The sequence below is a fragment of the Theropithecus gelada genome, chromosome 2 (genome assembly GCF_003255815.1).
Source record: "Theropithecus gelada isolate Dixy chromosome 2, Tgel_1.0, whole genome shotgun sequence".
Classification (NCBI taxonomy): Eukaryota; Metazoa; Chordata; class Mammalia; order Primates; family Cercopithecidae; genus Theropithecus; species Theropithecus gelada.
This window is the reverse complement of record NC_037669.1, coordinates 161043266-161064656: the sequence shown is the minus strand read 5'-3', so window position 1 is coordinate 161064656 and position 21391 is coordinate 161043266. Positions and strand designations below refer to the sequence as shown.

Sequence of the window (21391 nt, the reverse complement as noted above, 5' to 3'; positions counted from 1 at the left end):
CCCAAAAGGGACAATTTTACTACTTCCTTTCTGATTTGGATGTATATTTTTTAAAATATATTTTATTGATTAATTGCATTTATTGATTAATTGCTTTGGCTAGGATTTCCAGTACTATGTTGAATTGAAGTAGTGGGAGTGGGCATCCTTGCTGTTTTCCTGATCTTTCAGGAAAAGTTTCCGTTTTTTGCTATTGAATATAATGTTGGCTGTGGGCTTTTCATATACAGTGTTTATTATGTTACTTTTTATTCCTAGTTTGTAGAGAGTTTTTATAATGAAAGGGTGTTGATTTTTGTTAGATGCTTTTTCTGCATCTATTGAGATGATCATGTGATTTTTATCTTTGATTCTGTTAATGTTGTATATCATATTAATACATTTTTTATATGTTGAATCATCATTGCATCACAGGGATAAATCACACTAAGTCATGGTGTAGGCTGCTTGTAATGAATTGTTGGATTTGGTTTGCTAGTATTTTGAGGGTTTGCATTTATCTTCATCAGGGATATTGGCCTGTTGTTTTCATTTGGAAGTGTTTTACCCTTTTCAATTTTTTGAAAGTGTTTAAGAAGGATTGGGGTTAATTCTTCAAATGCTTGTTAGAATTCACCAGCGAAGCCATAGGATCTTGGGCTTTCTTGTGTTGAGAGGTTTGTGATTCCCAATTCAGTTTTCATACTAGTTGTAGATCTGTTGAAATATTATTTTTTAAAAATGGTTTAGTCTTGATAGGTTGTATGTTTTTAGGAATGTATCCATTTTTCTAGGTTATCCAGTTTGTTAGTGTATAATTGTTGATAGCCTCTTATGAATCTTTTTGTTTCTGTGGCATCAATTGTAATGAGTCTTTTTTCATCTCTGATTTCATTTGAGTTTTCTTTTTCTTAGTTTAGCAAAGGGTTTGTGAAGTTCGTTTCTTTTCAAAAAACCAACTCAGTGCTTTTTTCCCCTATTTTATTTATTTCTGCTCTGATCTTTTTTATTTTTTTCCTCCTAGCTATAGACTTGGTTCTTTTTTTCTAGTTCCTTAAGGTGTAAAGTTAGGTCATTTATTTGAGATATTTTTCTTTTTTTCTGGAAACTGAACTTGAATCTTTTTATTTATTTATATATATATTTTTTATTTCAGTAGTTTTTGGGGAAAGGTGGTTTTTGGTTACATGGACAAGTTCTTTAGTGGTGAGTTCTGAGATTTTGGTGCATCTGTCACCCAAACAGGGTACACTTTTCCCAATGTGTGGTCTGTTATCCCTCACCCCCTCCCACTGTTCCCCCTGAGTTCCCAAAGTCCATTGTATTATTCTTATGCCTTTGTGTCCTTCGTAGTTTAGCTCCCGATTATAAGTGAGAACGTATGATATTTGATTTTCCATTCCTGAGTTACATCACTTAGCATAATGGTCTCCAACTCCATACAGGGTGCTGTGAATGCCATTATTGCATTCTTTCATATGACTGAATAGTATTCCATGGTATATATATATACCACATTTTCTTTATCTACTCATTGGTTGATGGACATTTAGGCTGGTTCCATATTTTTGCAGTTGTGAATTGTACTGCTATAAACATGCATTTGTGAGTGTCTTTTTCATACAATGACTGTTTTAATTTAATTTAATTTGGCACTAACTGTTTTGATTTAATTTAATGTAACTTAATTTGGGAGAGCTAAGTAATTAAACATGAGGCCAAAGTACATAAGAAAGTGGCAGTCTTTTATTGCAAATATGCATACACTCTCGGACGAGGTTCTCTGGTCCTCAGGTGTGGGGGGCCAGGGAAGTTGCGCTGGCGCTCTCGGGTGATGTTCTCCGGTCCACAAATGCGGGGGCCAAAGAAGTCATACCGGCTCCAGGGGCGGCGGACTTTTATGCCTGGGAGCTGGAAGGGGAGGAGTTCGGGGCGTGTGTGTAGGAGTGGCTTCTTGAATTTCGGTGTCCTCAGCTTGACGTCATTCTGCGCATGCTCAGTTGATTTGGTTCTTTCCCCGGGTGTGGGAAAATCTGTGAAGAAGAACCCGGAAACAACAGGGACTGCTCCATCTTGTTCACCTTCCTCCATCTTGTCCCTTTTCCTTCACCCAAACAATGACTTCTTGTCCTCTGGGTAGATACCTAGTAGTGGGATTGCTGGATCAAACTGTATTTCCAGTTTTAGTTCTTTAAAGAATATCCATACTGTTTTCCATAGTGGTTATACTAGTTTACATTATCACCAGCGTGTAAAAGTGTTCCCTTTTCACCACATCCATGCCAACATCTATTTTTTTTTTATTTTAAATTATGGCCATTCTTGCAGGAGTAAGGTGGTATCTCATTGTGGTTTTGATTTGCATTTCCCTGACAATTAGTGATGTTGAGCATTTAAAAAATAATAAAAAAAGTAAATAAATTGATTGGCCATTTGTATATCTTCTTTTGAGAATTGTCTATTCATGTCCTTTGGCCACTTTTTGATAGGATTTTTTTCTTTTTGATTTGTTTGAATTCCTTGTAGATTTTGGATATTAGTTCTTTGTTGGATGCATAGTTTGTGAATATTTTCTCCCACTCTAGGGGTTGTCTATTTACTCTGCTGATCATTTCTTTTGTTCTGCAGAAGATTTTTTAGTTTAATTAGGTCCCATCTGTTTATTTTTTGCTTTTGTTGCATCTGCTTTTATGTTCTTGGTCATGTAGTTTTTACATAAGCCAGTGTCTAGAAGAGTTTTTCTGATGTTCTAGAGTTTTTATGGTTTTGGATCTTAGATTTAAGTAAGCCTTTAATCTTGAGTTTTTACATAAGGTGAGAGATGAGAATCTAGTTTCATCCTTCACATGTAGCTTGCCAATTATCCCAGCACCATTTGTTGAATAGAGTGCCCTTTCCCCATGTTATGTTTTTGTTTGTTTTGTCAAAGATAAGCTGGCTGTAAATATTTGGCTTTATTTCTGGGTTCTCTGTTCTGTTCCATTCGTCTATGTGCCTATTTTTATACCAGTACCATACTGTTTTGGTAACTATAACCTTGTAGTGTAGTTTGAAGTTAGGTAATGTGATGCCTCCAGATTTGTTCTTTTTGCTTAGTCTTGCTTTGGCTGTGTGAGCTCTCTTTTGGTTCTATATGAAATTTAGGATTTTTTTTATTTTTTATTTTTTTTGGTTCTGTGAAGAATGATGATGGTACTTTGATGGAAATTGCATTGAATCTGTGGATTGCATTTGGCAGTGTGGTCCGTTTCATGATACTCATTCTACCCATCCATAAGGCATGGGATGTGTTTCCATCTGTTTGTGTTATATATGATTTCTTTTAGCAGTGTTTTTTAGTTTTCCTTGTAGAGATCTTTCTCCGCCTTGGTTAGGTGTATTCCTAAGTATTTAGTTCCCTTTTTTTTTTTTTTTTTCAGCTGTTGTAAAAGGGATGGAGTTTTTTTATTTGATTTTCAGCTTGGTAGTTGGTGTATAGCAGTGCTACTGATTTGCGTACATTGATTTTGTATTCTGAAACTTTGTTGAATTAATTTATCAGATCTAGGAGCCTTTTGATAAGCCCTTAGGGTCTTCTAGGTTGGGTATATGATCATATCATGTTTGAACAGTGACAGTTTGACTTTCCCTGTACTGATTTGGATGCCCTTTATTTCTTTCTCTTACCCAATTGCTCTGGCTAAGACGTACAGTACTATGTTGAATAGAAGTGGTGAAATTGGCCATCCTTGTCTTGTTCCAGTTCTCAGGGGGAATACTTTCAACTTTTCCCTGTTCAGTGTACTGTTGGCTGTGGGTTTGTCATAGATGGCTTTTATTACCTTGAGGTATGTCCCTTCTATGCTGATACTGCTGAGGGTTTTAATCATAAAGGGGTGCTGGGTTTTGTAAAATGCTTTTTCTGTGTCTATCGAGATGAGCATATGATTTTTGCTTTTAATTCTGTTTATGTTATGTATCACATTTACTATCCCTGCATCCCTGGTATGAAACCCACTTGATCATGGTATATTACCTTTTTGATAGGCTGTTGGATTCAGTTAGTTAGTATTTTGTTGGGAAGTTTTGCATCTATGTTTATTCAGGATGTTGATCTGTAATTTTCTTTTTTTGTTATATACTTCCCTGGTTTTGGTGTTAGGGTGATACTGGCTTCATAGAATGATTTAGGGAGGATTCCCTCTTTATCTTTAGGAATAGTTTCAGTAACAGTAGTACCAATTTCTTTGAATGTCTGAAATCAGCCATAAATCCATCTGGTACTGGACTGGTTTTTTTTTGGCAATTTTTTCATTCCTGTTTCAGTCTCACCACTTGTTATTGGTCTGTTCAGAGTTTCTGTTTCTTCCTGATTTAATCTAGGAGGGTTGTATATTTCCAGGAAATTAACCATCTTCTCTAGATTTTCTAGTTTGTGCATGTAAAGGTGTTTATAGTAGCCTTGAATGATCTTTTCTATTTCTGTGGTATCAGTTGTAATATCTCCCGTTTCGTTTCTAATTGAGCTTATTTGTCTCTTCTTTTCTTGGTTAATGTTGCTAATGGTCTATTGATTTTTGTTTTTTGTTGTTTTTTTTTTTAAAGAACCAGCTTTTTGTTTCATTTATCTTTTGTAATTTTTTGTTTCAATTTCATTTAGTTCTGCTCTGATCTTTGTTACTTATTTTCTTCTGCTGGGCTTAGGTTTGATTTGTTCTTGTTCTCTAGTTCTTTGAGGTGTGACCTTAGGTTGTCCGTGCTCTTTCAGACTTTTTGATGTCGACATTTAATGCTATGACCTTTCCTCTTAGCACAGCTTTTGCTGTATCTCAGAGGTTTTGATAAGTTGTGTCACTCTTACCCCTCAGTTCATAGAATTTTAAAATTTCCATTTTGGTTTCATTATTGACTTGAAGTCATCATTCAAGAGAAGATTATTTAATTTCTATGTATTTATGTAGTTTTGAGGGTTCCTCTTGGAATTAATTTCCAGTTTTATTCCACTGTGGTCAGAGAGGATACTTTATATAATTTCTGTTTTCTTAAATTTATTGAGTCTTATTTAGTGGCATATCATATGGTCTGTCTTGGAGAATGTTGCATCTGCTCGTGAAAAGAATGTATATTCTGCAATTGTTGGGTAAAATGTTCTGTAAATATCTGTTAAGTCTATTTGTTGTAGGGTATAATCTTAAGTCCATTGTTTCTTTCTTGACTTTCTGTCTTGGTGACCTGTCTAGTGTTGTCAGTGGATTATTGAAGTTCCCCCACTATTATTGTGTTGCCATCTGTCTCATTTCTTAGGCCTAGTAGTAATTGTTTTATAAATTTGAGAGCTCCAGTGTTAGGTACATATATATTTAGGATTGTGATATTTTCCTGTTGTACTAGTCCTTTTATCATTATATAACGTCCCTCTTTGTCTTTTTTTTTTTTTTTTTGAGACAGAGTCTCGCTCTGTCACCCAGGCTGGAGTACAGTGGTGCGACCTCAGCTCACTGCAACCTCTGCCTCCCAGGTTCAAGCAATTTTCCTGCCTCAGCCTCCCGAGTAGCTGGGATTACAGGCACATGCCACCATGCCCGGCTAATATTTTGTGTTTTTAGTAGAGACGGGTTTTCACCATGTTAGTCTTGAACTCTTGACCTCATGATCCGCCTGCCTCGGCCTCCCGAAGTGCTGGGGTTACAGGTGTGAGCCACCATGTCTGTCCTTCTTTGTCTTTTTAAAACTGTTGTTGCTTTAAAGGCTAGTTTGTCTGATATAAAAATAGCTACTTCTAGGCCAGATGTCGTGGCTCACACCTGTAATCCCAGCATCTTGGGAGGCATAGGTGGTGGATTGCTTGAGGTCAGGAGTTCAAGACTAGCATGGCCAACATGATGAAACCGTGTCTCTACTAAAATACAAAAATCAGCCAGGTGTGGTGGTGGGCGCCCGTAATCCCAGCTACTCAGGAGCCTGAGGTGGGAGAATAGCTGAACCCAGGAGGCGAAGGTTGCAGGATGTCTAGATTGCACCACTGCTCTCCAACCTGGGTGATGAAATGAGACTCTGTCTCAAAAAAAAAAAAAAACAAAAAACGGTTTTCTCTGGTGCCTCCTTGATTAGCTTAATAATTGGCCTTCTAAATTCTTTTTCTGGCGATTCAGAGATTTCATCTTTGTTCGGATCCATTGCTGGTGAGCTGGTATGATCTTCTGGTGGTGTTAACCTTGTTTTGTCACATTACCAGAATTGGTTTTCTGGTTCGTTCTCATTTGGGTAGACTTATGTCAGAGGGAAGATCTGGGATTCAAGGGCTGCTTTCAGTTTCTTTTGTCCAATGGGGTTCTCCCTTGATGTGGTGTCCTTTACCCTAGGAATGGGGCTTCCTGAGAGCCAAACTGTAGTGATTGTTTTTGCTCTCCTGAGTCTAGCCACCCAGTTGAGCTACCGGGTGGGTGCCAGGGTAGTACTGGTGAGTGTCTGTAAAAAGTCCTGTGACGTGATCCGTTTTCAGGTCTTGCAGCTGTGGATACCAGGACTTGCTCTGGTGGAGGTAGCTGGGGAGTGAAGTAGACTCTGTGAGGGTCCTTGGTTGTGTTTTTGTTTAGTGTGCTGGTTTTGTGTTGGTTGTCCTCCAGCTGGGAGTGGTGCTTTCAAGAGCATATCAGCTGTGGTGCTACAGGGAGGATGCAAACTTGCCCTAGAGACACTTGGTCAAGTATTCAGGTTTCTCAGGTAGTGGGCAGGCCCATAGAGTTTCCAAGAGATTATGGACGTTTGTCTTTGGCTACCAGGATAGCTAGAGAAAGACTACCAGGTGGGGGCAGGGATAAGGGTGTCTCAGCCTCTCCTTGGGTGGGCTTGCTGCAGCTACTGTTGGAGGGGTGAGGATGTGCTTCCCAGTCCAATGGAGTTATATTCCCAGGGGGATTGTGGCTGCCTCTGCTGAGTCATACAGGTCACCAGGGAAGTGGGGGAAAGCTGGCAGTTACAGACCTTACCTTGCTTCCATGCAACCCGTGGTCTTAAAGGCTGGTCTCACTCCCATCATGCCTCCCCAACATCACCCAGTCTTTTTCCAGGCAGCCAGTTACCAGGGCAGATAACTTGCCCCAGATCACAATCCTCCCCCTTGAGAAAGCAAGCGGACTCATAGTTTTTAGGCCTCCTGGAGAACCTGCAGTGGGAATCCAGTTTCTTCAAAGGATCTGTGGATTCTCTTAGCTTTCCTGGTATGTTCCTGTGGTGGTTCTTGTATTGTAGCAAAAGTTCATAAGGTGAGTCTCCACATGTTGCTCTGTCCGTCGGAGCAGGAGGTAAAAGCTAGTCCTGCCTCCTATCCACCATCTTAATTTGAGCATCTAGATAATAGTTTTGAATAACGTGTATCTACCTACAAAGTTCAGGCATGGAACAAGGCAAATAAACACAAAAAGAAACACAAAGACTCGATAGCAGAATCACTCCAATGAGGAGACAAAGGTTTTCAGAGAGTACTTGGACTGGAGAGCCTAGGTGATACTAAAACATTAAATAAAATAGTATATCCAAGGCCCAGTATGTGTTATATGGGATAACCAGATTGTTTTAACTGCTCTGGCTAATCCTCATTTCTATAAATATGTAGACAAAAGTAGCACAGCTGTATAGTAATAACTACCAATATACTGCTTTATCCTTTAAAATGTATCTGCCATACTAGACTCAAACTATTAAAGTTTTGCCACTAAGGCTAGGAATGTCACATGTATGCAGGGATGAGAACCTTATTACTCACACACACACTCACACACCAGGTCTGTCAACCCTTGGGCGTCACCTTCCAACTCTGTGTATTTAATGCATGCAATCTTTATATGTGTTCTTTCACAGTTTTCCTATCATGTGAAACACATTAAACATCTCAACACATTTGCACCTGGTTTTGGTTGCCCAGTAGTATTCTTGTGTGCAATGAAACCAGTGAACAAGTATACATAATAGGAATTATACCATGTTGGTAGAAAACAAATATATAAACACAGATGTACAGATTTCACTGGAAATCTCAAGGACCCACCTCTTCAGTCTGTAGCAGAAGTCTACTTGTCACATCAGATTCTTTTACCCTTCACCTCTATTCTTGGACCCCAGAGCAGGACCAGTGCTTTTAGTTTTGTACCTGGTGTCCTAAAAATGAATATGGAAAGTTCATAAACGCTATATAAGTACTATGTGAATCTGGTTGAAAACAGGTAAAACAATAAACCTACGTATATTAACTGGTAGTTAAATTCATTTTACAAGAAAACTAGATTTTTTTTAACTCTTTTTTTTTTTTTTTTTTTTTGAGGTGGAGTCTCGCTCTGTTGTCCAGGCTGGAGTGCAGTGGCGCGATCTTGGCTCACTGCAAGCTCTGCCTCCCGGGTTCACGCCATTCTTCTGCCTCAGCTTCCCGAGTAGCTGGGACTACAGGCACCCGCCACCACGCCTGGCTAATTTTTTGTATTTTTAGTAGAGACGGGGGTTTCACTGTGTTAGCCAGGATGGTCTCGATCTCCTGACCTCGTGATCTGCCCACCTTGGCCTCCCAAAGTGCTGGGATTACAGGCGTGAGCCACCGCGCCCAGCCTTTTTAACTTTTTAAAATAGAGAAAACAGTATATTCCTTGGGGAAAGGTGAGGGATGAAGAAAACCAGCTCTGGGTAAAAGTTATGATGACTGCACCTGGAGTTGATTAGGCCTGCCTAGGAGAGAAATAGGCAACTGCTATACTACTACAGGGTACAGCCACCATCTGAGTCTCAGCAGACCAGTTCACACGCCATGCAAAGTTGCTGTATATTCAAATTGTAAAAATCATCTAGCTTATCATGAAACAAGCTGCATTCATCGTCAGAGACTGTCGGGTCATCATCCCCACCTGCAGACAGAGCTTAAGCAGCGTCTCACCTAGCTTAAAGATGAAAGACTCTTGTTCACTGTTGCCAAAGGGGTTGCTGTTCTGTTTCCTCAGTGAGCTCCCAGAGTTGGTTCCTTCCTTGGGCCCTGTATCTGTTTATGTTCCCATTTTCTGTCTCTGGCTCCTTTGTACCACCATCAGGGTAGGCAGACTTGGAACAGTTCTCTCCAAATGGGCAGCTTCCATGTTCTTCATTGAAACACCTACATACCTTATTGCTCTTCATCTCCTTGTATTCCTGAAATGAGTTTCTGCTACCTTCTACTCCACGCAGTACTCATGTGGAATGACAAAGTTAAATATGGCCTGGCATTCTGGGGTGGACTTTACCATCTTTCTTTTCTGTTGCTTAGTACTTCTCCACTTGTGAATACACTTGAGGTAAGTGTGGTTGCAGCTGGAGAGCATCTCAGAGCAGTCCTTTATGTATTTAAAGAGTATGATGCCCCTTTAGTGTTTTATTGTTTATTATATGAAATAATACAATTTCCTACTCTGCAGATTTACAGCTACTTTGAGCCCATGGAATGTCCCCGAAGGGTTTTATGTAAAGTGTGTTCAAATGTAGACCCTATCTATGTACCAGCTACCAAAGGATTACTTGAGAAACATTTTATGAGTAAGGCTGTCATATTGCATACTGGCTACTAGAGTTAGCAGTTTCCAATATATTATTGATAGAAAAGTAAACATTAATAGGGAATTATCATGAACTGACTTTACTCACCTTGTTTAGTCTTTATTGACCTTGTTGGAACAAAGGTATTAATAGCTGTCATTTGAGCTCTTACTAGTGGTAAGTCAAATGCTGTGTTAGTGTATTTAATCCTCAAACATCTCTGTTTGGCAATATTATCCCCAGGTTATGTATGAAGAAGCTAAGGTTTGGGAAATCTTAGAAATAAGAGATTTTATTGATCTCTTTGTCACTGCAGGCAGTGTAAATATACTTGATTCTTCTTAATTTTGCTTTATGATCTCACAAGATAAAATAACCATATCAGCTATTTCAATTCTCATTGTTTTAAGATTTAAATCATTTTGGGGGGAATCTTCTCCAATGTTTTACTTAGGAATGGTTTAGTGAAGTCTTTCCCCTGTCCTAGTTTGTTTTATAGATTTGAAATACGGGCATTTCAGTGTCTCTAAAACCTGTGTGTGGCTTTTGTAAAATTCCTAATCTTTCCTCTAAGTTTTTACATTTCTTAATTATGTAAAAATATTATGCTATAAAATAATTTCAGTAATTTGCAGTAAAGAAAGGTAATCTGTCTCTAGTTTCCTCATATTTATTCACCGATATCTCCTCATTAAAAGTTGAAAAATACTACTGCTGTTTGTTTTAAAGTATTGAAACATCCAACTGTACCTTTTACATAAATAAGATTAGAAAACCTGAATTTGATTGTTCCAGAAACTCAGTCATACTGAGAGAAGATTTTTTTCCTCAGCAATTTACGATTTTTTGGAGTAATCCATGCAGGCCTCTGTAATGACACTCTAATGTAGTAGAATCTTCTTTGATTTCATTTGCTTAAAGATACTGCTTTAAAAGTTTTAGGGAAATATTTTATCCTAAAAATGTTAATTATCCAAGGTTGAAAAGATCTTACCTGAAAGCTTAAAAACTTGTATCTTGGCAGTAAGATGATCATTTTAGTTTTTGTATTATTTTAATCGAGTGGATGTGTGGCAATTCAAGTGTTTTCGTCTATTAAGTTTCAATAGTGGGCAATTTTTGTCCTCCTCCTATTTTCACTCAAAACTTTTTGTCTGTAAAGAATCTCAGCTTAGGACCCAAAGCAAATCTGTATTGAGGATTTATTTGTAGAATTGTGTTAAACAGTTTTTTGTAGATACAGGTATTTACTTACGAAGCTGCATCAAGTAGGTACCTTGATTACTACTATCTCGTGACTATGCTTGTTCACAGCTTTCCCCACCCTTCCCTCCAGCCCCCTTCACTAACCTGTGCATCCTTTGCTTATCTGGTCTCTTTTACTTCTTGTTTTTCTCCTAGTTTGTGAGTAGCTCTTAAAGTCTGACTTGTCGTGATGTGTTGGAAGAGTAGCCGGTTGTCTTTCCTGGGTACATCAGCTATGAGCTGACTAAGAGGAGTAGTTAAAATGGAGAACACTTAGCTGTACTTTGTCTTGCATGTTAAACATAATGAGTTTAGAGGATTATGATTATTTGTAATCATCAGGATCTGCTAGACAGGACATCTGTTTTACTTTTTACTCTTATGTTGGTGGAGAAATAGTATGTTTTTCATTCAATGTGATAATTTTGTGTTCTAGCTGGACACTGATGGCTTAGTTTTTGAAATGTATTTTCTTGAGAAGTAGCATGTGGTTAGTATAAAATTGTCTTTCCTATTAGGACTAGATACATAATTAGTCTGAAATGTTTTTCTAACTGGAAAATTAGTTGCTGTGAACTTTGGGATTTTTATTACTCTAGACTGCATTACACTTGTTTGCTGTATTCGAATATTTTTTCTTTGGTTTTACTTCCTAGGTTGCACGTTTTCAAAAAATACCTAATGGTGAAAATGAGACAATGATTCCTGTATTGACATCAAAAAAAGCAAGTGAATTACCAGTGAGCGAAGTTGCAAGCATTCTCCAAGTAAGTGATTAGTGGGGAGGAAGGGACTAGATGGTATAAAGTCAGTCACTTAGATTCTATAAATCAGTGCTGTCTAAGTTAATTTTCTTCAGTGATAGAAATATTATGTTCTTTGCCGTTCAGCATAGTAGCCACAAGTTGAATAGGACTGTTGAGCTTGACATGGGGTTAAACATGACAGAATTAAACATGACTTTATGACTTGAAATGTGGCTAGTGTGGTGGAGAAACTGACGTTAATTTAATTTAAATTTAAATAGCTACAGGTGGCTTAGTGGCTACCTGATTGGACAGTGCAGCTCTAGAACATAATAGCATTTCTAGGAACTATATTAGTGCTGTGTAAGGATTTGTTGGATTAGGAAAATAATTAACGTAAGTAGTGGTAGGAGTTTATCTTTTTTTTGATAAGGGTTTTCTAAGGTAAAGTAAAAACTAAGTATAGGTTTAGAATTGCAAATAATCTATAATTGCTTATATAGGCTCTTTCTGGTTTTCAAAAGTAGTATCTATTGAAACATAAAAAAGATAATATTTTTTATTTTTCCTTCAACAGTCGCATATTTTAGTGATAGCATTAAAAAATGGGTATCCTTTTTTAGTTTTGTTGTTGTTGTTGTTATTGTATTTATACTCTGCTTTAAAACCACTTATTTGTAATATGTTTGTTTTGAAGGGCTCCATTATTGGACTGTGTTATAATAACCATTTGGTCAGGGCAACTATTTTGGGGGTACAGATAATTTTATTCTTTAATAGTTAGAATACTAAATCATGAGAGAGAATAACTGAAGGATGTAGGTAGTGTTTATAGAACATAAACTGTTCCAAGAAGAAGTCCATCTTAACTTCCTTACTTTTGAGTGATTTAGGAAGCACAAATTTCAGCATGAAATAATTACACAGTCCAAAAGTAAAAATTAATACCAACCCCAGGGTTTTGATAGGCCCAGAGAACAAGGAAGGCATTTATGGCCCCTTGAACGTTCTTTTGGAGAAACTAATTTTAGAAAACAGCTGAACAACAATGAAAAGGAAAAAGCTAATTAAAATGTACTGTTAAGCTTTCTCTAAGTCTTGTGGCTGGTTGTGTTGTTTATTTTTCTCCCTAAATTTGGTTTGGTAAACTCTGCCTTTTTGTTTACATTTTTTTTTAAAATCATCAATTTTGTTGAGATATAATTTACATAAAATACAATGTACTTTTTTAAAGTGTACAGTTTGCATTTTGACAAATGTAATCACCACCACCATTAAGATAGAACATCTTTATGACTCCAGAAAGCTCCCCCATGACCCTTTGTAATTAATCCCTCCCTCTCTATGTATCCCTTCTGGCCCCAGGGCCCCAGGCAACCACTGATAGGTTGCTCTCATAATAGACTAGTTTTGACTGTTGTAGTTTCTATAAATATGACCATACTTTATGTTATGTGCTTTTTTGTGTTTTTCTTTTCTGTGCTAACATTTTCAGTAACTTTCATATATAAACTCTAACAGGCTGATCTTCAGAATGGTCTAAACAAATGCGAAGTTAGTCATAGGCGAGCCTTTCATGGCTGGAATGAGTTTGATATTAGTGAAGATGAGCCACTGTGGAAGAAGTATATTTCTCAGGTGAGATACTTTTACTTCCTCTTCTACTGTGTAATTTATTAATACATGGACTTCTGTTATTTAGTTGCTTACTTTGGTGATATTGTTTGTGGAGAAAGGAAATAATTTTTAGATTTTTTTACCTAAAATTTTTCATTTTTTGGGTCTTACTGTTAGGTTGGGAATTCCTGTATTTTTAGTATGCAAATCTTAAAGACAACATTTTCCATATGGATATATTACACAAAGATAATACTATTGACAGTAGTGTCCTTGCTGATATCAAACCTACACTATTTAAATGATAGGAATGGCAATTTTTTTTTTTTTTTTTTTTTTTTTTTTTTGAGACGGAGTCTCGCTCTGTCGCCCGGGCTGGAGTGCAGTGGCCGGATCTCAGCTCACTGCAAGCTCCGCCTCCCAGGTTTACGCCAGGAATGGCAATATTTTTTAGGGTAATCATGACCAGCTCAGAAAACTAGTAAAAAGTAAGTTAGGTAAGTGAAACTCAAGCTACCTGGGTACAAATTACACCTTCATTTCTTATCAGTTGTATGGTCTTTATTATCCTCTGATCCTTATCTATAAAATGGTGATGGTAACCTTACAGGAGATAGTTAGCTCTCAGTAGATGATATTTATATTTTTTCATCCCAATTTTTAGGAAAGACTTATTCTAGGCAGTTTTTGTCTTGATAATGATTGTGTTAATGTAAAAAGTTACAGGTTACTAGGATTAGTTTTGAAGTAATTGGGTTGGTTTGCTAAACAAACATTTTTTGCTAAAAATTTCTTTTTAGTAAATGTCTGTGCCTTTTAACCTGCAGTCTTTCTAAAAAGATCTGTGTGTAACTTTTCTTTTCTAAAGTGCCTTTTCTGCTAATGAACTTAAATTTGCCAGGCTTAATTTTGCAAATGAGTTTGTCTAAAGTAGCAACACTGGAATTTTAAAGGTTAGATGAACCTCGTGTGTATCTGTCTTATTTTTATGGAATATTATTTGTATGTGTCTTTGTATTTTCACAGTTACCACATTCCCACATTACCAAGACTTCAGAAAGTATTGACATAGTTTACTCTGGATTTATAAATTGTAATGATTTGACTTATGCCTAGGCAGTATGATTTAATGTTTTACTTTCTTGATCCTGTTATCAAAGCTGGAGCACCTGCCCCTTGGGATGCCTGTGAGAATTAAATAGTGCTTGTAATGTAGTTAAGCACAACCAAACAAATAACAGTCAATAGTCATCGTAATCATAAAGCACTGGGTGACTCTTTCCTCCTCTGCAGCCTGCCATCTATCAAGTGGTGTGCTTAGTAATGTGGCACAGCTTTTTCAGGGGAAAATAAAAAAGATCATGGGGCTTGCCCTCAAAGTGTGGTGTTAATAGCTAACATTTTTAAGAACGTTTTTTAGTTTACATGGTGTTTTAATGTACATTCTTAGTTAATCCTTTTAACAGTTCTTTGGTATAATGCTCTGTTTTACCAGATGAAGAATCTGGAGCTTAAAAAGATTAAGGTGACACACAGGTGCCAGCAGTTGGATTCAAACCTAGGTACTCTGACTCAGTCAGGTTTCTGGTTGGTTAGCCCTGAACCATATTGCAGTTGTAGTGTTGTTTTGTTAGGGCGGTTTAACTTACTACTATTTTTTTAAAATCCTCATTAGAATCACTTGGGGAGGGTTAAAAAATGCTAAAGCCTGGGCCTTATGCTTAAGATTTTGATTTAATTAATTTGGTGTGAATCTGGGCATTGGTATTGTTAAAAGTTTCTTATAGGATTCTGATGTGACATGGATTAGGACTTGTTCCAGGGAATGGAAACATAAAGGGACTTTGGAGGTGGTGGCATGTAACCTCAGAGCTATGGTATCTAAGGGCTGGGGCTTTCTGGTGGGGCGGATTCTTTGTAGCCTAGTCAGTTACTTCGCAACTTTGACAGTGATGTAACACTTTAGCAGAGGAAGAGATTCTAACATCAGAGCTTCAAGGAATAGAATGTCCAACTGGAAGAATTTGGGGTTGACTCTGGTGTGAGGTCATTTAAATGCTTTCTGATCAGGTTGATGCTATAGTCCTTTTCTTTAGATATGATTTTCTCTGGTAGCTAGAAACCAGGAAAGCTAGCCTTGAGGAAAATCTTCAGTTTCTTTTGTGGAGAGGAGGAAATTTTTCTGTGATATGTGAGTCAGCCACAGAATTGTAATCTATACCAATGTACTTACTTGAGAAATGTTTGAATCTCAGTGTTCTGTTCAGTATTTAACCTAAATTTTTAGCTTAAATATCATCTTCTGCTTTTTCTAGCCTCAGTAGAAATTCAGAACAGCTATATTTATTAAATTAATATACCAAAAATTGCTGTATACTATAAGGAATTGGTTAATTCTTAGTTTTAAGTATTGCTATTTAATTTTCTTTTTTTTTTTTTTCTGAAAAGGAACTGTTACAAAGCTTTTAAACATAGTTAAGTATAAACTTTTTTTTTTTGTTGTTAATCGAAGAGATACATAAAATAAACCAAGTATAGACTTTTGTAATTTTCCAGTCATACTCTTACGGTTTTTTTTTTCTTTTTCTTTTTTTTAAAGCCTTTGCTGAGCGAACTGTCATGTACAAAACTGTGTTGAATTGCTGTTTGTTCTTACTTTCAGTTTAAAAATCCCCTTATTATGCTGCTTCTGGCTTCTGCAGTCATCAGTGTTTTAATGCATCAGTTTGATGATGCCGTCAGTATCACTGTGGTAAGAAAAAAATTACCTATTTTTGATCTGTTGAGTAAGTGTATAAATTGGGATTGGTTTTTATTTTGGAAAATAAATTGAGAAATGCTCTCAGATTTTTTCAGTGTCCAAATTCTGCTTTAATTTTATTCTTTTTGTTGAGACAGTTTCTTGTTCTATTGCCCAGGCTGGAGTGCAGTGGTATAGTCATGACTCATTGCAGCCCCAAACTCCTGGGCTCAAGCTATCTTCTGCCTCAGCATCCTGAGTAGTTGGGACTACAGGTGTATGCTAACACCCCCACCAATTTTACAAAATTTTTGTAAAGACAGGGTCTTGCTATGTTGCCCAGGCTGGTCTCAAACTCCTGGCCTCAAGTGATCCTCCCATCTTGGCCTCCCCAGAGTGTCAAAATTACAGGTGTGAGCAACTGGCTTAACTTCTGCTTTTATTATAGTTACAGTAATTTTGAGTAATGTTCAAAAGTCTGTGACTAGCACACATGAAAATTCTTTAGCAATCTGATAATTTTCACAGATACGAAATTTTATAATTATCTGATTAAATTTTAAATTTCTTTCACTTTGCTGTTGAGAATATATTTTGACTAGTTGTGAACTAAAGCCTGACATGTGGAATTAAAAATATTTCTTACAGTGCATGGTGTATTTACTGCATACATATACTATAGATGATTTTATTCTTTCTAGCTAGGTTATTCTAGCTTTCATTGAACTATTTTCTCATCTTTTTCCTTTTTGCCCCCTATCATTGTTATATAAAAAATTTGTAGCAAGTAAAAGCACTATGTTATGCTTAAGAACACTGTAGCTATTATTGTAGAGTCGCACCTCTTGAACTATTTTGCTTGCAGTCTCCCAGAAATCCCTGAGACCTGTTCAAGGGGTGTGTGTGGTCGCAACCATTTTAATAATACTAGAACATTATTTGTCTTTTAATTATAGACTTTTGGCATTAATGGCACGAAAACAATGGTGGGTGAAATTGTTAGGGCCTTAGCACAAATCAAAGTAATAGCACCAAACTTTGTTAACAGTCCTTGTTTTCTTTCATGTTTCTCTTAAGAGTGTTCTTGATAAAGCAGTAAAAATTAATTTTATTAAATCTGGACCCTTGAGTACATACCTTCGTGGTAATTTGTGTAATGAAATGGGAAATATGCATGAAACTCTTTTGTATATTAAAATACAATGGTTGTCTTAAGGAAGGGTGATTATTGTGAGGCAAACTAGCCGTGTACTTGAGAGACTGACTCATAGACCAACTATGGGTGTTAGGACTTGGGTAACCAGCAGATTCTTATTTTTGAAAGTGAGTTAAATGAGCGAATCAGACCAAGGAAAGGCAACTGGCAGAATTTGTTGCTAATGATAAAATTCAGATTTTCAAGCAATAATTACTGAGTTTTGGAAAATTTGTATGCACTCCTATGGGCTGGATAGTATCCCAGTATTTAAGACTTTATTCCAATTAGATCAGTAGTGATTTCAACAAATGTGTGTTTTTAAAAAAAAATTGTTAAGAAATGTGGTAATCTTGGGAAACATTTGGGGAATCTTGGGAAAGATATGAATAACCAAGTGAACCAGTATTTCCCAGAAGACCAATGCATGATGTTACAAAATCTGAAATGGTAAAAGATCCGTTCAAATGCAAGATAGGTCAATGGATTTTGATATAATAGATTATGAAAAGTTCATCCATACAGTTTTATATTCTACATTGTAGATTACCTTTAAGTAACTAGCACTTGTTGAGTTTTGGTGTAGTAGCTAAGAAGAATATCCACAATCTTCTGAAAAATCTGTTAAAATACTCCTCCCTAGGCTGGGCGCGGTGGCTCATGCCTGTAATCCCAGCACTTTGGGAGGCTGAGGCAGGCAGATCATGAGGTCGGGAGATTGAGACCATCCTGGGTAACACAGTGAAACCCCGTCTCTACTAAACATACAAAAAAAAATTAGCCGGGCCTGGTGGCGGGCACCTGTAGTCCCAGCTCCTCGGGAGGCTGAGGCAGGAGAATGGCGTGAACCCAGAAGGCAGAGCTTGCAGTGAGCTGAGATCATGCCACTGCACTGCAGCCTGGGCGACAGCTCAAGACTCTGTCTCAAAAACAAAAACAAACAAACAAAAAAATATGCTCCTCCCTAAAAAAAATAAAAAATAAAAAATGCCCCTCCCTTTTCCACCTTATCTGTATGAGGCTGGATTTTCTTCATACACCTTAGCCCGAACAGTATGTTATAGTAGATGGAATACTAGCTTTCTCTAAAACACTGCTGTTTTTCTCACAATTTTTTTTGGAAAATTTATTTTTCATAAAGTTATTTGTGTTAACATGTAATGAGGTTTAAATTTTTTTAGATAAGTTAAGTAGGAATGAAAACTATTTGAAAAAATTTAATATGGTAAATATCAGTATATATAACCCACTTAAACAAAAGCTAGTCCTCAATTTGTGAGAGCATAAAAGGGCCCTGAGATCAAAAAGTTAGAGAAGCTGCCCTGGTAATGGCAAGCCACTGTAAACTGTTGACTGCTTCCCCCACAGGCCTTAAGGTAAAGTGATTTTTTCTCCAGCTGATCTCAGTGTTTAAAATCTGTTGTCGTGGGACTGCAGATAGAGAAATAAAATAACAGTTAACAGTTACTTCTCAAGTTAATGTCTGATTTAAAAGCCTGTTTCTTTTGTTTAGGCAATACTTATCGTTGTTACAGTTGCCTTTGTTCAGGTAAGTACTCTATTTTGCCAACATGAAAATGGTGTGTTAATTGCTTAAAAATCAAGGTGTCTTGTGGTAAAACCTACTGCTATTGGGGGGTTGTAATGCCCATCAGAACAACTTATTCTTTGTTTTCGAAATAATTTCAGATACAGACAACTCTTCAGGGAAGCTTGTGGTGGGACTAAGGCACTGCTTTCATTTAGGTAGTAAGATGAAGAAAATCTAGTTTTTTATTTGATAATGTTAAGGATAACTGAAGCAGATGGAAACAAAAAGCATAGTAATAGAAATAAAATCCAGCAGTAAGCTTTTTTATTTTTTCAATTAAAAAATTAGACCAGAGTTTATAGTTTTATAACACTGTTATGTTTTGATACCTACTAGAGCTAAGTCTAGATGAAACAAAAAAGTGTAGAATTAAAAGGTCGATCTATCATGTACCATTTGAAGAAAATTCCACAGGTTTCTGTGACTGATTCCCTTAGCCAAATGCTATACTTGTGTGCCGAATTTATTGCCTAACCTTATTTTATTTTTGAGTCTTTTTTGGGGAATTAAAATGGTTCTACTCATCGTTGGCATGACCTCCTCTCCCCTCCCTTTAAAACAATTTATCATTCCTCCACAAAAGGGGTGTTGTGATCTGGATCAAAGTAATTGAAACAGTAAATAAAACGTTTGTAAAGTACCCCCTTTTAAAAATTACTATGAATAATGTGGAGATAATGTCAAGATTTCTTTTAATAAGTACAGACATAAACAGAAATGTAGGCTTTTTTATGTTTATTTAAATATCTGAAGCTTCTGTAGATTTTAGAACAGTGTTTCACAATATCAGCAGATTTCCTTTTTAGCTAAAACATGGTTAACAAGAATAGAATTATTCTAGCTTAGGGAAAAATGTAATACTGTTGTATAAGCCTGAAGTTCATGCTGTTTTGAATCTGAAGCCTATTCGTTGAGTGACTATGGTTGTTCTTACATCTATGATTTATTACGTAGGTATTTCTTTTCACTATCCCAGCCTCTCAGGGTAATCTCTAACATAGTTGTTACTAGTTCTGTAGTAACCCAGTGTGGAAAGCCAGTTGGAATCAGATTGTTTGCAGCAGGTTTGTGAGCTCCATTAGTAGACTATCAGGGTTCCGCTTTTAGGGGAATCTTCTTGCTTAGACAAATGTTGCCCATGGTCAGGTGGAGCTGGTTAGTCTAGCATAGGTCATTTCAGGCTAAGCATTATTCAAGGCAGCTCTTCATTCAGCCAAGTGAGTGGTATGACCCACTGGATGACTGGACCTTCTTGTGTCTTTAAGAATGTGTCAGATATGTGGAGTGCTCTACTTCAGAAGGATTCCTGCAAATAGTATCACTATGTATGGAAGACCTTAGTACCTTGTTCTCTTTGATCACTAGAAAGCCCCTGCTTTCAAAACACACCACAAAACTGTGATTTTAACATAAGTCAATATGGAATTTTACACAAGACAGTGTTGTTATATACATTAAATGCTACGGCTGAGACTATTAAATGTCTTCATGATAGGTACATTTGATGGAAACCTCACAAAAGGATGAAAACTTTATAAAAAGCCTGTTTTCAAATTGCTAGGTCTGATTCTTACACACATGTGACCCATCACCAAATATGCCTGTGAAACTAGCAAAATAGTCTATAAACAAGTAAAAATCCTCTCCAAAAAGATCCTATTTATTGTCAGTTGAACTTATCATAATGCTTTAATCAAAAAGCTCTTTATCAAAAATGTATAAAAAATTCTTAATACTTTATCATTATTTGGTATTTGTGCTATATTACCTGTGTCTTAAGAGTGCTTTTTATATTCCTTTTTATATTTATGTTCTCCCTTTTTCCCGTGTGTCTTTGTAATCCCCATTTCCCACACCACTGTACTTCTTCCCAGCCATAAAAATAGCTAATTGTTTTAAATGGTCATAATGATGTCACCTTACAATAAATTTGAAAAATGACTTTTAGGCATTTATTAGGTTTTAGGTGGTATGTTTAATGATCATTTTGATATAGAGATATCTGTATAATTGTAGGGAGTAGAGGCTAAGAAACCAGAAGAGATAGGTAAAGATTGGGCAGCATCTATGTCATTTATTACTGGGATCTAGGATTGGTGGGTATTTTCTAGCATATTACAGAATTTTGGGGTAAACTTCCAAATTCCTTAATACCCTTCGTGTGTTTGGGGTGTTGTCTTATGATTTTTACATTTGTAGATTTTCCTTATATTTGTCACTCTAAGATTAAGTAGAGACTAATTATGTTCTAAGTTATTCTTACATAGCCTTGTATTTTCTATTTGAAGTTTGTGATGGATAGGACATTTTGACTGGTATTAGCACTGCAGTCATTTCAAAACACTCCCAACCTTTCTACCTCCACTATTTGCCTCTCCCTCTTTTGACTTTAGATTAGAAGATTCTTTTGCTTACTGCAGACATGAGGCAAAAATAGCAGTGATGTGTGATGCAAGACTGCTCATGGAAATGTGGACTAAGTAGTAGTGTGAGTTGAAGGATGTTTCTGACCCTCAGCTATTTGTTATCTGGATTGAAGAAGGCTGGAAATCACATTGTTAGAACTCCTGAGAATTTTCCCTTTTGGATACACAGTTTGAATGGGAACTGGGTCTGTCAGTATAGAGCCAGCCACATCTTATTCCTTGTTTATCCCATGTTTGTTCTAAGCAAACTTACTTTGTAAACCACTGCTGTTAGCATGGGCTTAAATCCCTAAAGCAAATGTTGTTTACAGTTAATTTTCTTTG

At 36.7% G+C, this 21391-nt stretch overlaps 1 protein-coding gene across 6 annotated transcripts in view; it reads left to right on the top strand.

Annotated features, from left to right (window-relative positions):
• The window catches only part of ATP2C1 (ATPase secretory pathway Ca2+ transporting 1), a 165455-nt gene that overhangs the window by 65595 nt on the left and 78469 nt on the right, over nt 1-21391 (top strand). For 5 of the 6 annotated variants that reach the window (XM_025374235.1, XM_025374254.1, XM_025374264.1 and 2 more), the window contains 4 exons: nt 11409-11519; nt 13020-13136; nt 15778-15867; nt 18564-18599. In XM_025374235.1, the coding sequence (XP_025230020.1) occupies nt 11409-11519; nt 13020-13136; nt 15778-15867; nt 18564-18599 (354 nt within the window). The remainder of the gene's footprint in view (nt 1-11408; nt 11520-13019; nt 13137-15777; nt 15868-18563; nt 18600-21391) is intronic. The other variant, XM_025374248.1, reaches the window with a different exon arrangement.